General features: G+C 39.8%; 1 protein-coding gene across 2 annotated transcripts in view; it reads left to right on the top strand.

Annotated features, from left to right (window-relative positions):
- Nucleotides 1–16,523, top strand: part of ALG9 (ALG9 alpha-1,2-mannosyltransferase) — a 119,450-nt gene extending 102,927 nt beyond the window's left edge. For both annotated transcript variants that reach the window (XM_090265913.1, XM_090265915.1), the window contains exon 15: nt 16,290–16,523. In XM_090265913.1, coding sequence (XP_090122039.1) covers nt 16,290–16,413 — 124 coding nt within the window. In that variant the 3' untranslated portion in view covers nt 16,414–16,523. The remainder of the gene's footprint in view (nt 1–16,289) is intronic.
- Nucleotides 16,524–17,439: the final 916 nt, after the last annotated feature.

The raw sequence follows: 17,439 nt of genomic DNA, 5'->3' as shown, positions 1-17,439 counted from the left end.
CAGGGGCAAACGCCTTGAACACTGTTCAGTGTTTTCTTCACAGGAATGGTGGGTGGAAACTATAGTATCTTCATATCCAGGTAGCTATCAGATGGAAAAAGATGGGTAGAGAGCTTTCCCCAGCAGTCTTGGTGGGACTGAAGGTCAGAAAATAGCCAGTTGCCTCACAGCAGTTTTTCTCAGTTCTCATTCTGAATATTGGCTAAAGGTGACTGGTCAAGAGGTTATGATGTTGTCAGATGATTGGCCAGCGGCCATGAGTAAGTGAAATGATCCGCTCTGGGAACCAGTTACACAGTGCTGTGATTCCAGTTTGTGTCTCGGCAAACTTCCAAATCATCACACAGGGTGAATTTTCAGAAATTGTTATCAGATTGTCAAAACTGTGAATGTATTCATTGAATATCAAGGGTCTATTGGACATGTTTTCTGAAAATAAAGTGCCATTTTTGTCACATGGGTAATGATTTTTGAGCAAATTCTGTGTAAACCGAAACCTGGGTAAGTTGCTTGACCTGTAGCATTAATATTTTCTTTGCTAATATGGATGCCCTCCCCATGTCCTTGTGCTCTAATGGCTCATGGGCCACTGCATCTTCCCCTCCCACACCTTCCCCTCCTGGCACCACACACTGTAGAATCCTACATGACTCTGTCCCGCCTAATCGCTTTAGGACTGAATTTTGGTGAAGAGAAGAGGAAGAACTTCACATTATTTTTGACATTTCCTTTACTTGTGAAAGATGAATATTGCCAGAAGTGAGTGAGGTAAACTAATGCTTCGATTTAAGAGTCTGGGCGTAGTCAGTCATTCACTCACAGACTGTTGATTGAGCCCTTTTTTGTGGCAGTGAGAGGTACAGCAGTTAGAGAGGTAAAGTTCTATCTTCAAGGGACTGACATTCTAGTAGAGTATAAATACAGCATGTAACTCCTGTGTTCATTTCTCTTTTGTGTTATAAATGTCACCTGTACATTATTCACTGACCATTAATGTCCCTCACCCCATTTCCTATTAAAGAATATCAAAGAACAGTCACATTTTTGCTGCATACCAGCTCTTTGAGCAGTTCTCAAATTGCTCGATATGGGACTCTAGGTTGACCATGGCTGAGATTAAGTCTTGAGGAAATTCTGAGATTCTCTTCAGAACTGAAGATTGCTGTGGAAGTCCAGTTTTGCACTGAGGGTTGTAGAAAGTGTCACTGAAATTGAACTAAGTGCAAGAGAGAGCAAGAGACAGAGGCACAAAGAGAAGAAACTAGCTAAAAAAAGAAAGAACTAGCAGTCACCTTAGACTACATTAATATTTGCATGGATGGATGGATGAATGGATAAAAATAAAAGAGAAAAGCTAAACACTAGGACATTTTCTTTTTAAAATGAAAACCTGACCTAGTATTTCCATTTGTGCCCACTGAATTGGAGATTGGCAGACAGTCTTCCATTGACGTCAGCAAGAGCAGATTTAAATCTCCTCAGCAGAATGCTTCCTAACCCTGATAAATAGGGCTGGTAATTAGAAACATTCTGAGCTGTCAGCTAATTATGCTACTCAGACAATTGCTTTGTCCCAGTCTGTTTCATCTTTGAATCGCCTGAGTGACTTGCTTACTGGTAAGGGAAGCATTTCCATTGCCATGATAGAGGCATATATTTTACATCTCCCTAAATTATGCTGCCTGTGCTTCCCCAGGGTCGTCGGCAGCCGTCCGTCTCGAGAGACGATGGTGTAGCTTCTTAAGAGTCTATCTGCACCGCCGAGAATGGCTGTGCAGTCCGACTCGGGAGTGACACGGTATCTGTCTCCTCCTGTGTTGAATCGACATCTTGCGATGACGCTGGAGTGTCCTCTCCAGTGAAGCTGAAGCTACAGAGCCTGGGCAGGGTGATATGGAGGGTCTGCTGTTGCCCATGCAGCAGACCCCCCCTCTCTTCGCAGCTGAAGAGTCCAAGGGAAAGACGGAGTCAATGCAGCTTGGCTTCAGGTGCGCCGCAGGAGTTGCCGGTGTTGACTACAACGTCAAACCGCCTTAGGGACTCCGGCTCCGGATTTTCTGTCGGGGTTTACTCCCTTAGCCTTTCCCCTGGAGAGGTATGCCGCAAGGCAGCAGAGGTTTTTTGGAGTCAGAGTTTTCCTTCTCTGATGTGCCCTGACTGGAAGATCGAACCAGCGACACTTAGCTCGCAGGCCGACGCTCAATCCACTGAGCCAAACCAGCCAGGGTAATACGTAGGTATTTCAGATTATTACAGACATTGTTGCATGAGTTTTGATAGGCATTAGTTTTGTTCTAATTTGTGATTCAGTCTGATCTTTCTTTCCATTTGTATTATTGTGTGCACTCCTGTTATTCCAATGCTCAGCTGCTTTATTCAGAGGCAAATAGCCAATTTAATTTTCACGTTTCCAGCAAAAATACAATATAACAATTTAAAAGACCCTGGTCATGCTTAGCATATTAAAGCTATTAATGGTAAAGAAATTCATCTACAACAGCAGCTATACTTTTAGAAATGAAGAATTCAACCCAACTTGTTCTTTTGGTTTTAAAAAAAATCTCAGAATGTCCTCATCCCAATTCAAAGGTGTGTATATTGACTGTTCCTTTTCTTGAAGAAATAAGTGGTTTTGTATGTTAAATGTAAATAATTCTATTAAAGATCAAAAGTAGAATCTGCAGGAGAAAAGGAAATTCATTAATAAGGATTTTTTTTTATATCAAGTTCTGTTAATAAATAGATTCTTCTTAGCTCCTGCTTATATTTAGTCCTCACCTTTTATACAGTTTTGTGTTCTGGCTTAACTAGAAATGCCTCCTTGCTTCCTGAACACATTATCTAGAATTTGATGTTGATTTTCTTATGATTATACACTGAGGAATCATGGCAGAAACATGCTTGGATCTCTTGATGTATCCAAGTCAGACCATTGTTTGTCCTTAGCAAGACGGTTATTCCAAACCACACATTCAGTTGGACTTTGAATTCCTCATTAAGAGTAGGAACGTTCTCTGTCTTTCATTGTATTCCTGGTACTTAACCTTTGCTTGACATGGTGCTCAGCCACTTGTGATTGAACTGAATTGAATTAAACTCACATCTCATTTGTATAAAATCCCTCCATTGCTCTCTTCATCAGTCTGTCCTTTCTTTTTGTGTGTGAGTTCCAATAAAACTGTATTTACAGAAATAAGATTTAGCTTTCAGGTTGTAGATTGCCAAACTCTGAATAAGTTTTTTTTTTTTAATTTTTATTCTTTTTCTATTACAATTGTCCCACTTTTTCCCTCATTGCTACCCCCCACCCAGCCCACCCCTTCTCCCACAGACAATTCCCACCCTGTTGTCCACGTCCATGAGTTATTTATACCAGTTCCTTTACTAAACCTTTCCCCTACTTACCTCTCTTCCTTCCCTTCCCACAACTAATCCCCTTCCCTCCCTCCCCCCTCTCCCTTGATAACTGTTAACTCTGTTCCTTGTTCATTTTTTTTCATTTGTTTCTGTTGTTCATTAGTCTCCTGTATCAGGTGATATCATACGGTATTTTTCTTTCATTGTCTTGCTTATTTCACTAAGCATAATTCTCTAGTTCCATCTATGTTGTTGCAAATGGCAGGAGTTCCTTCTTTCTCTCTGCTGCATAGTATTCCATTGTGTAAATGTACCACAGTTTTTTGATCCACTCATCTACAGATGGGCACTTAGGCTGTTTCCAGCACTTGGCTATTGTAACCAGCACTGCTATGAACATAGGGGTGCATAGGTTCTTTTGAAATGGTGTTTCAGGATTCTTCAGGTATAATCCTAGCAGTGGAATTGCTGGTTCAAAAGGCAGTTCCATTTTTAGTGTTTTGAGGAAATTCCATACTGTTTTCCATAGTGGCTGCACCAGTCTGCATTCCCACCAACAGTGCACTAGGGTTCCCGTTTCTCCACATCCTCGCCAGCACTTGTTTGTTGATTTGTTGATGATGGCCATTCTGACTGGTGTAAAGTGGTATCTCATTGTGGTTTTTATTTGCATCTCTGATGGCTAGTGATGTTGAGCATTCTTTCATAGGCCTATGGACCCTCTGTATATCCTCCTTGGAGAAGTGTTTGTTCAGAGCCTTTGCCCATTTTTTAATTGGGCTGTTGTTGTAGTGCTTTGTGGTCGAGGGCGCGGAAGCAATTCCAGCAGACAGAATGGGACGGACGGAGGGCTGCTGCATGCTCAGGCAAGATCAGCACTGAGCAGAGCAAGCACCTTCCTTTTATTGAAATCTGAGAGTGGCAATTACAGGATACACATCCTATTGCTTACAGGGAAAACAGGATACCAGGATTCAAACATTAACTGCTTAGATACAAAACAGAACTGTAAGTCCTTAAGGCTAAGTTCCAAACAGGATGATAGGACAAGGGAGTGATGGAGTACTCAGCAAAGTCCCTTTGTTCTCAGGATACCATAGCACAGTGGCCTGAAACAGCTTGCAGCTAACATGCAGCTGCCAGCATTAGCAAGTGCAGCTTGCTTAACTGAGTCACAGGACACCTGGACAGGGGGGCGTGAAATGCCCCTACCCAGAGACTTGATTTCCACCAACAGGCTGTCTGTCTTCTTTGTGTTGAGACATGTAAGTTCTTTATATATTTTAAGATCAATCCCTTGTCTGAGGTATCATTGGTATGTTTTCCCATATGGTTGGTTTCCTTTTCATCTTGCTGATGTTTCCTTTTGTTGAGCAGAAACTCTTTAGTTTGATGTAGTCCCATTTGTTTATTTTGTCCTTTATTTCCCTTGCCTTAGGAGATGTATCAGTGAAAATATTACTATGTGGGATATCTGAAATTTTCATGCCTATATTTTCCTCTAGGACTTTTATGGTGTCATGGCTTACATTTAAGTATTTGATCCATCTTGAGTTTATTCTGGTGTATGGTGTAAGTTGGTGGTCTAGCTTCATTTTTTTTGCACATCCCTGTCCAGTTCTCCCAGCACCATTTGTTGAAGAGGCTCTTCTCATTCCATTTTAGGTTCCTTCCCCCTTTGTTGAGTGTTAGTTAACCATAGAGGCCTGGGTTTATTTCTGAGCTCTGTATTCTGTTCCATTGATCTATATGTCTGTTCTTATGCCAGTACCTGGCTGTTTTGATTACAGTGGCCTTGTAGTATAGTTTGATGTGAGGTATTGTGATTCCTCCTATTGCGTTCTTCTGTCTCAAGATTGCTGTGGTTATTCGGGGTCTTTTTTGGTTCCATATAAATTTTTTAAGTATTTGTTCTAGGTCTGTGAAATATGTCACTAGTATTTTAATAGGGATTTCATTGAATCTACAAATTGCTTTGGGTAGTATGGCCATTTTAACGATGTTGATTCTTCCCATCCATGAACATGGTATATGCTTCCGTTTATTTGTATCTTCCTTAATTTCTTTCTTCAGTGTTATGTAGTTTTCTGAGTACAGGTCTTTTACCTCTTTGGTTAAATTTATTCCTAGGTATTTTATTTTTCTTGTTGCTATTGTAAATGGGATTTTTTTTTCTAGTTTCTATCTCTGATATTTTATTGTTGGTATACAGAATTGCCTTTGATTTCTGAATATTGACTTTGTACCCTGCTATTTTGCCAAATTCACTTATTAGGTCGAGTAGTTTTTTTGTGGAGTCTATAGGGTTTTCTATGTACACTATCATGTCATCTGCAAATAATGACAGTTTTACTTGTTCTTTTCCAATTTGGACGCCTTTTATTTCTTTTTCCTGTCTGATTGCTGTGGCTAGAACTTCCAGTACTATGTTGAATAGGAGTGGAGAGAGTGGACATCCTTGTCTTGTTACTGATCTCAGGGGGAATTCTTCTAGTTTTTGTCCATTGAGTATGATGTTGGCTTCGGGTTTCTCATTATATGGTCTTTATTCTTTTGAGGTATGCTCCCTCTATTCCCAGTTTGCTGAGTGTTTTCATCATAAACGGGTGTTATACTTTATCAAATGCTTTTCCAGCATCTATTGATATGATCATGTGGTTTTTTTTCTTTCATTTTATGTGGTGTATTACATGTATTGATTTGTGAATATTAAACCATCCTTGCATCCCTGGGATGAATCCCACTTGATCATGATGTATGATCTTTTTAATGTGTTCCTGGATTCAGTTTGCTAATATTTTGTTGAGGATTTTAGCATCTATGTTTATCAGTGATATTGGCCTGTAGTTTTCTTTCTTTGTTGTGTCTTGACCTGGTTTGGTAATTTGGGTAATACTGGCTTCATAGAAGGAGTTTGGGAGTCTTTCCTCTTCTTGGATATTTTGGAATAGTTTGAGAAGGGTAGGAGTTAGTTCTTCCCTAAATGTTTTGTAAAATTCGCCTGTGAAGCCATCCGGTCCAGAGCTTTTGTGTGCCAGGAGTTTTTTAATTACTGTTTCAATTTCCCTCTTTGTTTCGGCCTGTACAGGCTTTCTGCTTCTTCTTGATTCAGTTTTGGAGGATTATATGTTTCTAGAAATTTGTCCATTTCATCTAGGTTGTCAAGTCTCTTGCCATATAGTTATTTGTAGTAATTTCTTATAATCCTTTGTATTTCTGTGATATTGGTTGTGATTTCTCCTCTTTTGTTTCTGATTTTGTTTATTTGGGTGCCCTATCTTTTTTTCTTGGTGAGCCTCGCTAAAGGCTTGTTGATTTTTTTTTTTTTATCTTTTCAAAGAACCAGCTCCTACTGTTGATCTTTTGAATTGTTTGTTTAGTCTCTATGTCATTTAATTCTGCTTTTATCTTGGCGTTTCCTTTCCTTTTACTCACTCTGGGCTTTGTTTGTTGTTGTTTTTCTAGTTCTTGTAGCTGTAGGTTTAGATTTTTTATTAGAGATTCTTCTATCATTTTTAGGTAGGCCTGTATTGCTATGAACTTTCCTCTCAGGACTGCTTTTGCTGTGTCCCATAGGTTTTGGGTTGTTGCGTGCTCATTATCATTTGTTTCTAGAAACTTCTTGATTTCTTCTTTGATGTCATTGTTAATCTATTCATTATTTAATAGCATATTATTCATTCTCCATGAATTTGAATGTCTTTGATTTTTTTCCTTGAGGTTGATTTCTAGTTTCAAGGCATTGTGGTCTGAGAAGATGCTTGCTATAATTTCAATTTTCTTGAATTTGTTGAGACTTGTGTTGTGTCCTACCATGTGGTCTATCTTTGAAAATGTCCCATGTGCCTTTGAAAAGAATGTATGTTTTGCTTTTTGGGGGTGAAAAGTTCTATATATATAGTTAAGTCCGTTTGATCTAGATTGTTGTTCAATGCCTCAATATCCTTGGTGTTTCTTTGCTTCGAAGATCTGTCCACTGTCAATAATGGGGTGTTGAAGTCCCCTGTTATGAGTGTGTTGCTGTTGATATCCTTCTTGTAGTCTTCCAATATTTTCCTTATATATGTGGGTGCACCATCTTCTTGATGGATTGTTCCCTTAAGTATTATAAAATGCCCTTCTTTGTCTCTTTTTATGGCCTTTGCTGTGAAATCTGTTTTGTCTGATATAAGTATTGCTACCCCAGCTTTTTGTTCATGTCCATTTGCTTGGAATACTTTTATCCATCCCTTCACTTTCAGTCTCTGTAAATCTTTTGTTTTGAGGTGTGTCTCTTGTAGACAGCATATATGTGGGTCATGTTTTCGTATCCATTCTGCTACCTTGTGTCTTTTGATTGAAGCATTTAATCCATTTACATTTAAGGTTGTTATTGACAGGTGTTTATTCATTTTCCTTTGTACCTGTCTTCCTCTCCCTCTCTTTTTTCTTCTTTTTCTTACAGTATTCCCTTTAGCATCTCTTGCAATGCTAGTTTGGTGGACATGTATTCTTTTAGTCTTCCTTTGTTTGGGAAACTCCTTATTTCACCTTCCATTTTGAAAGGGAGCCTTGCTGGGTAGAGTAGTCTTGGTTGCAGGCCTTTGTTTTTCGTTGTTTGAAATATTTTTTGCCATTCCCTTCTGGCTTGTAGTGTTTCTGCTGAGAAATCTGATGATAGCCTTATTGGAGCTCCCTTTTATGTTATTAGCTATTTCTCTCTTGCTGCTTTTAGGGTTTTCTCTTTGTCTTTGAATGTTGCCATTTTAATTATGATGTGCTTTGGAGTAGGCCTTTTTGGCTTCATCTTCATTGGGACCCTCTGTGCTTCCTGGACTTGCATCACTTTTTCTGTTATCAAGTTAGAGAAATTTTCTGTCATTACTTTTTCAATCAGGTTTTCTATCTCATGTTCCTCTTCTTCTCCTTCTTTTATTCCTATAATACGGATATTGTTTTGTTTCATGTTGTCCTGCAGTTCTCTTAAACCCTCTTCATTCTTTTTCAGTCTTTTTTCATTTTGTTACATCGTTTGGGAGTTTTTTCTACGTTGTCCTCTAACTCACTGATCCAATCCTCTGCTTCCTTTAGCCTGCTTTTGATTGACTCTACTGTGTTCTTCAGTTCAGAAATTGTATTCTTCATTTCTTCCTGGTTCTTATTGATAGTTTCTGTGTCCTTTTTATGCTGGTGTGTTCTCAGTAAGTTCCTTTTAGCTTCCCTGGAGTTCTTTGTAGTGTCCCTGGAGTTCATTGTAATTTTGAGTTTGTCAAGTTTATTGAGCTTCCTCATTACTATTGATTTGAATTCCATGTCTGATAGCTTGCTCTCTTTATGTCATCTATCCCTCCTTCTCGAAATTCCTCTTTTCCTTTTGGTGGGGTATTGTTTCTGTTTGGTTGGTTGTTATTCGCCTCCCCATTTTGTGCACTGGTCATGTTTCTGCTTCTTTGATTGATCTGCTTTTATTTTCTGCCTTTATGGTGTGATCTTCTTGTATATAGTTGTTGAGCTGCTGTCTCCAGCTGACGCCACTTTGGGGGGAGCAGTCTGCTTAAGAGATTTCTCCCGTAGCACTGGGGATGATTCTGTACTGGGACCTAGTCTGCTGCTCTCCCAGCTCTTTCTTGAGAGCCAGCACCCAAAACTTATTAGAAAGTCCTCTAGTTCACTTCACCGTCCTTTGGCGGTGGGTTGACCCGTTGTGCACTGGAGTGGGTGGGTCCACTTGCCTCTTCTGGTGGAGGGGGAGGCCTCTGTGGGCCAGTAGGCAGGTTTGTTGTACCTGTGCTCAGGGGCCTGTGAGTTGGTTTTGTGCCTGTTGGGGCGGGGCTGTGGGCACCTCTGCGCGGCGGCCGGCGCGTTGGTTTTGCGCCTGTTGGGGATGGCCTGGGATGCCTGGGCCAGGTAGCCAGCGAGTTGATTGTGCGCCTGAGTGGGCAGACTGGGGCACTTCCGTGTGTGAGCTCGCGTGGCCCAGGGGGAGGGTTGGGGAGTGGGCAAGTGCGCTTCTGCGCCTGCGTTCCTCAAGAATCTTGTTCCACCCCTAGCCTCTCTGCAAAAAACAAAAGAAAAAGAAAAAGGAAAAACACATTCATACACACACAGCAGTATGCTATTTCTTGCCTCTCAGAGCCAGATGCCACCTGGCCCACTCCTGGCTCTGCCAGTGGGCAGAGCCTCACTCTCCTCCTGACTCCTCTCTGGGGAAACCTGGGGTCACTAAAAAATCTTTGCGTACTGCCAGCCACAGCTCGGGGAGCCAACCCAGTCAGAAATCCCGTCTCGTCCCTTTCTCCTCCACTTCCTCACCGGACAGGTTGCTCCCAGACGGTCTTCTCTGATCCAGCAGTGCCAAGGCTCAACTCCTGCCAGTATCCAGATGTTAACTGAGATGTTCTGTCTGCAATTAGCCTAAACTACAGACAGGTCTCGGGAGCAAGAAAGTGCAGCCTCCCCTCACTCCTCCACCATCTTCAAAATCTCTGTACTTTCTTCTTTCCACCCTTCCTTCCCTCCTTCCTTCCTTCTTTCCTTCCTTCCTTCCTTTCCATCCATCCAGCCATTGTCCATTTGTTTTCAGCACTTACTATGTGCCAGACACCATGCTACTGGTAAATAAAACAGACTTGCTCCCAGAAATCTGGGGTTAGGGGACAGTCAACAAGTTAACAAATATATATATAATTTACAAGTTGTGACGTGTAATGAGAAGCACTCAAGGTACATTGAGAGACATAAGTGATAGAAGTGAAAATCTAGGCTTACATAGGATGGTTGGAAGACCTCTCAAAGGTAACTTTTAAGATAAGCAATGAAAAATGAGATGGATTTAGTGAGAGAAAAACAAGGTGGAGGAGTGTTCCAGGCAGAGGGGGGAAAGCATATGCAAAGGACCTAGTGTAGGAAAGAACTTAAAATTTTGAGGAACTGAAAGGAGGCTGGCATGGTGGCAGTGCAGTCGGCAAGGAGGAAATGGCGTGAGGTGAAGTGGGACAAGTAAGTGAGGACTGGATCTCCCAGGGCTTTGCAAACCATGAAAACGAGTTTGGATTTTGTTCAGGCAATTCTCCTGTTGCTGCTGAGTGAACAGGGCATTTAACCTAAGATGCCTATAGATTTGCTTATGAATGGGCAGGTTGCTTTTCTTGATTAGTGTACCTTGGAATGTTGGATGGATAAAATGAAGTAATGTATTGTAAATGCTTCTTCCACACCTATGCAACCCTGTGTTTGTCCTTTCTTCTGAAAGTGTACATTATTACTTGGAACTTCTGTATCAGCTATTTAGTATATTCTAAGTTATGGACTTGCCATTCATATTCTGTTTTTACCAACTAGATTATTAGCTCTTTGAGAACATAGACTTTGTGTCACCAGGGCCAGCATATAAAACCCTACACATAGTAACACAGGTTTGTTTGTTTTAAGGATTTGAAATTTCCTTTATTTAAAGGTTTATCTATTGCCTTTTAAAAATAATTACAAATAATATATGAGGAAGCAAAAGTAGGCTTACAGTTGTTCATATGGAAAACGATACAATAATTAATAAATAATACAAGAATAAACTGTTTCATGTACTCACAATGGTAAACCTACTTCCCCAGCCCCTGTATTCTGTCTATTTTTGTATATGTTTGAATTTTTTTTTCTGTAACAAATGGAAAGCAAAGTATATTATGGAAAAAAAAGAAGTATGGGATAAAGTACAAAAGAAAAGTCCTCTGCTATATCATAGAGGCTGCATAATTTTGTTTTTATTGATACTGTTAAAATTGCCTAAGTGGCTGTGCAGTTTTCCACTTTCAATGGCAATATCTGTTCCTAATTCTTCACCTCTGTTTGATACAGTCAGATTTTTACTTTGTGCAAACATGAGTATTGAAAAAATGTATCTAGATTTATATTTCTCTGATAATAGTGAATATTATTTCACACATTTATTGGCATTTACATTTCTTTGCTCATATCCTTTGTCATTGTTTCTACTGAATTGTTTTCTTATTAATTGCAGGAATGCTTTATATATTCTAGATACTAATCCTCTGTTTATACATATTGTAAATATTTTGTCCCAATCTCCTTTATCGTTTTACCTTTGTTTCAGTTTACCTTTTGCATTCAACAATAATGCATAGTGGCCTTCTTCTATTTCAGGATAGTGAGGATTTTTGCTGATGATGTGTTCCATGTATAACCCAAGATGGTGTTCTTTTTATTTTTTTTAATGTGTTTTATTGATTATAATGTTACATTTGTCCCAATTTCCCTTCCCTCTTCTCCCCTCCACCCGGTGGCCCCCCTCCCTCCAGTTGTCCCCCCCTTTTAGACCATGTCCATTAGTTGTGCATATAGTTCTTCTCAACCTCTCTGTCTATTCCATTCCCTCCTACCATGCTCCTTAATTTCCATATCATCTCCCTCCCTCTCCCCATTCCCCCTCCCTGCTGACCTCCCTCCAATATGCTCCCCATACCTATAGTTCTTTTTCCATTCTCGTTGCCTGTTTAGTTTGCCTTTGTTTCAATTCCCTAGCTTCTGTTGTTGTTTCTTGTGATGCAGTTTTCATTTTAGTGTTCATAGTTTTGATCCTCCTTTTTCTAAACCAGTCCCTTTAACATCTCATATAACAGTGGTTTGGATCTAATGAACTCTTTCAGTTTTATTTTGTCCTGGAAACACTTTCTCTGCCCTTCTATTCTGAATGACAGTTTCGCTGGATAGAGTATTCGTGGTTGTAGGTTTTGGATTTTCATTACTTTGAATATTTCTTGCCAGTCCCTTCTTGCCTGCAGGGTCTCCCTTGAGAAGTCAGCTGATAGTCTAATCAGGACCCCTTTGTACATGATTCTTTTCTTCTCTCTTGCCGCTTTTAAGATTCTCTCTTTATCTTTAACTTTTGACATTTTGATTATAATGTGTCTTGGAGTGGTTCTCCCTGGGTCCAGTTTTTTTGGAACTCTCTGTGCTTCCTGGACCTGTAAGTCTATTTCCTTCCCCAAGTTTGGGAAGTTCTGCTTTATTATATTTTCACTTAATTTTTCAATTTCTAGTTCATCTTCTTTGCCCTCCGGCAAACCAATGATTCTTATGTTGGGCCTTTTATAGCTGTCCCAGAGGTTTCTGATCCTCTCACCATTTTCCTTGCTCACCATCTGTCTCGTATGTGGTTTTGTTCCTTTCAGTATGAGTGTTTTTCGATTCTTTCTCATCTTTTTCCAGATCTTTTGTTAATTCTGTAAGCCACCTGATAACAATGGCCCTGAACTGAGCCTCTGACAGGTTTCTTATTTGTTCATCTGTCAGATTCTTCATCTGTTGCTTGGTGAGTTGCGCCACCGGGATTTCTATAGTTGTCTGCCTCATTTTGACAGATGTGTTTTGTTTTCTTGGGCCGGCTATAGGGGGCAGTGCCTGTGTACTCGTCACAACCCAGCGACCGGCGCCGATCCGCAACCTTTCTCGCGGGCGCCTTGTCGTCACTGCCCAGCAACCAGTGGCGATCCGCAACCTATTTCGCAGCCCTGTGGCGCTTTGTGTGGAGGCAGGGGTCCAAGATGAATTCACACAGTTATTCCGCTAGGAGACCGGGATCCGTCCTCCCGCCCCCTGGGCCTCACTGTTTGAGGCGATGTGGTGGCTGCTTCTCCCAGCGTTGGGGTTGCGAGCCACCGGGGTTTGACTGCAGCCGGGATTGTCCTCCCTGCCGCTGTCCCTGGTGCGACCGCAAACAGCACCGCCCCCTTTCGCTCCCCCTACCTGCCCAAAGAGCGCCGCTGGTTTATAACTTCATACGTTGGGCTTCCGTGTAGTTTTATTTTCTGGAATTTCTAGTTATCTTTTTTTTTGAAGTAGTTGTATTCCTCTCTAGTTGTAGAGGGAGGCCGAGCATGTCCGTCTAAGCCTCCATCTTGGCGGGAAGTCTCCCCAAGATGGTGTTCTGAAATGATCTTTTAGAACTTCTTGGCATAGTCTATCAGCATACCAGGAAAAGTAGTCATCACCATTTACTGTCTTGGCCCAATAGACTCTTTTTGCTTTTTTAGCTATTTTATGAATAAATAAGAATAAAAGGATAGTAAAAAAAAAATCTTCATTTGAAATTTTACTAATAATTTAAATGTAGAACCCCAAATTTTTATTCCATATTCTTCTGGTTTTGAGTGTGTGTGTGTGTGTGTGTGTGTGTGTGTATGTGAATGTAACTAACTTCTCATCAGCTGTCATGCATGAACCTGGAATATATCCATCTTGAAAATACTGGTTCTAGGCTACAGATTCTGACTTATTACTATGGTTGTTCCTGAACTTGTATCATCAAAATACAAAATTTGAAGAATTTTTTGAAACCTTTAATGTTCAATTTTGTCAAAGAGAGGACTAAAACTGCTATCTTTTTTTGCTTTATAATTCAAACATTTTCATTTTTAGATTTATAAACACCAATTAAAATGATCAGTTCATTTAAATTTTTATTTCTTTATCATCTGTATCCTTCCAGTGACCTTTGTTTATGAACCTGCCTTCATCAGTTGTGCACCTATGAACTTTATTAAATAAAATTTGGCATACAGATCTCATAAAAGATGCAAGAATATGGTCAGATGCCCTGTTAGCATAACAGGATGGTCCAGGTTCTTGTTGCAAAATACTGCATGATACAGTCCTCTTGAATGACTTAAGTGAATGAAAGTACCCTATTTCCTTTTTTTGTTCTTAGGAATACATAGTTTACTTATTAATTCTTGAGTTTGAGAAAATTCATTTAGTATCTTGTCACTTGCAGTTGGATAACTTTTGCCTGTGTCATCAGTCTCTCCATCGTCATCAGAGTCTTGCGTGCTGCCATTTGTCTCTGCATTCATCTGCTGCTTTAATAACTGAAGTGTCTTCTGTCACTTCTTTTCTCGGTGCCATTACAGACTGAAATTTTTTTAATTCTGAATTCTCAACTGTGTTCAATGAAGGCTGAAAGCAGATGATGCTTTGGGCAATGCAATAAGAAAATGGAAGGATAATGCAACAGTGATTATTTATTTCACTGTTGCATCATCCTTTTTGATAATTTCATCATTTCCCTTTTTCTTATTAGTTTAGTCTTTTATAAAAAAAGCATAGTTGTAAATAATCCAAGATACAGACAAAAATGAGACCTCTAATATCTTATAATATAGCTTAAATTTATAGGAGGTTACAATGGATCCATATGGTAATTACAAGATAAAATGAATTTTATTCTGTTTTTAAAAAATAAATATAATCTTTCCTTGTTCTTTGGAAGGCTCTAAAAAGGTTAACATTATGAAATAATAACTCCCAAGTAGTAAGGAATTGTTCCAAAAAGAAAGTAAAAAACTAAAATTGGAACCAGTGGCCCTAATGTTATACCAAGGACTGAGTAGACTGGCAATACATGCTGACTCTATTTAACGAAGCTTTTATTGTGGAGTCAACTGGATTGGAAATGACACTTAATTAGTTTTAACCTTTCTTTACTACACTTAAGCTTGCAGGAGTTTACTCTGCCTTACAGCCTTTTGTTCTGACCTTCCCCTTATCTGTGCAGCATGGACAGAAAGAATAAATTCACTTCTTTCTGCCTTAGGTAGGTGCTTCCTTCACCTGTTCCTTTTGTTTGCAGGAGCCCTGCTGATAAAGCTCTTGTGTCTCTCTTTTAAGCCTCTTTTCTCTTTCAAAGCCCTTGAGCTGGTAGCTGTTGAAGTGAAGTGCGTCTTTGTGAGCAGAGAGCACTGCCAGTGTCCCTGTTGGAAAGACTATCTAAGAGGTGTGTGTGCCAAGCTCGATATCACTGTGTGCAGGTGTAGCAGGAGTCTGCCCGCCCCAGGGGCAGGCTGCCAGTACAAATGCCATGGTGACATGACATTTACAAGTTTAGAGTCTGGAGAAGGACTGGCAATGGAACACTCTTCAGCTACCTCATGTAGGGTGGCAGTCACTGGGCCAACTTTAATTTTTTGACTCAGAAATCACAGTCAAGAAGTAATACTTGATATAGGATTTGAAACTATCACTTCCACTTTTTATACACAGTGATGAATCCCATTAGCCCGTTCCTGGGATGTGGGATAAACTATAGTGGTTGAGTGCAGAAGCTGGAATTGAATCTGGACGTGAATGAGGGCTCTGTCACTTATGAACTTTATTAAATAAAATTTGACCCTGTACAACTTATTTAATCTGTGTAAGCCGTAGTTCCCAGCTATAAAACAGGGATAATAATACCACTTTCTTCCTAGGGTTATTGGGTGGGTTAAATATCTTTTAAAGTATAAGCACTTTTCCCAGTGCTTGTCCAGTGTTAAGTGTTCAATAAATGTGAGGTATTTTTCACATTCTTCAAAAACTCATAAGAAATTTAAGTAAGTTTTCATCTGTTCCTATATTTTAATAACAAATATACACATATTATAACTTGCCAGGGACATGCCATGACATGAGCATGTGTGTAAGACTCTCTCTTTGACCTAAGAATTGCTGGAGCACTATGCATAGGAAGCCCAGGACATGCTTTTCTTCCTCTCTCTAGGAAAATCTACTGCTAGAATCACGGTCATTTGAGCATCTCTACAGTTTCTTTGTTGCAGAAACCATTGGGTGTTAAGAATTTATTTCAGTAATAGGAGTCTTTTGATTAGCCTGGAGTTTTCCTATGGTATATTCTAATGCAAAGTGAAGACCTAGAATTGTTTGAAAGGCTGTACTCTGGCTTGATAGGGAGATTGTCTTTTGGTGTGGGTAACAGGGTACTTGGTTTTGATTAAGTCTTTTATCACAATCTAGTAGCTAATTAACAGACTTTTTGTGCTGTTTATATAAAATATAATCCTTTCTGTAGCACTTAGTTTATTTCCTTGTATCGTTTTCAATACCATTAGTACATTCTCTCAGATGATAAAAGTCTGTCTTTTTTTTCTCCCTTTGTTTTTCAGATCCTCAAAGCTGCTGCGGGCATTTTATGTCCCCTTCCTGTCAGATCAGTATACAGTGTATGCAAACTACACTATCCTCAAAGCCCGGAAAGCAAAGCAAATCAGGAAGAAAATTGGAGGTTAGCAACACACCTGTGGTCCCAGAGGACAACCATCTGTTCTAATGATTCCACTGACAGGACTCCTTCCAAGTCATCGCTTGTAACATTTGTAATAAAGGCCATCTGACACAAATACTGGAATCTGGGTGCTTTGGGCTAGTCAGTCAATCAAATTCACTTCTTGCCTGTGTCTCTGTTCTGCATGTAAACTTTTTGCAACTAGGCAGAGAAAAGCCCTAAAGTCCAGGTAAATATAGTGTTCCACATCTCATTGTTTTTCTTCTGTTTAATTATTTATTAGACTGGAGAAGAGCAGAATCAACTCATAGGAAGAATTGAAAATCTCTGAGCTGGATGGCAGTGTCAAGCTGTTCTCCACACTCTGGCATCTGAGAACTAACAAGCTTCTCTTGGGCCATATGGGCTTCTCCACCAAAGCTGTTTGGCAGCTTCTAGCAGACCTTCTTGTTCAAATCCTAGTGCTGAAAATAAGCACTTGTCCTTCTCACCTCCAGCAAGACTAAGCTGCTCTAAAGCACTTCGCAGGACTAGGACCCTGTCCTGGAGATATCTCAGGAAAAAGGCAACCGTTTGAGGAATGGTGAACTAATTTCATTATTTAGGATGCCTCTTATTTTCATTTTATCTCCTTTACAACAAACTGTAACAATGAGGGTGGTTTGTTTTTTTTTTTAGGTTTTAGCATGCTGTCTCTTGAATTCAGGACTTCCCTGTGGAAGGGTATTGGTGGACCAGACTCTAGCTGTATAGGACGTATTTGGAGAAAAATAATTCTATCAGTTGGTAGATTTAGATAACATCGCATTTTGAAGTAATGTATTCTGTGGCCATTTCTGAGGAAATTGAGGATTTCTCTTTTTAAAACAATCCTAGTGAAAAAGACCAGTGTATATTTAGTACCTATTTTTGAATCTATATATTCCAGAACATATCCTGCATGGGGTACTTCTTGTCAGGTAAGTGATTGTAACGATCTAATATTTTAATAAGTATGTACTATTACTTTACCTTTACATACATTATTTCGT

The sequence above is a fragment of the Furipterus horrens genome, unplaced genomic scaffold (assembly GCF_987537825.1).
Source record: "Furipterus horrens unplaced genomic scaffold, mFurHor1.1.pri manual_scaffold_2, whole genome shotgun sequence".
NCBI lineage: Eukaryota > Metazoa > Chordata > Mammalia > Chiroptera > Furipteridae > Furipterus > Furipterus horrens.
This window is presented reverse-complemented; position numbering and strand designations above follow the sequence as displayed.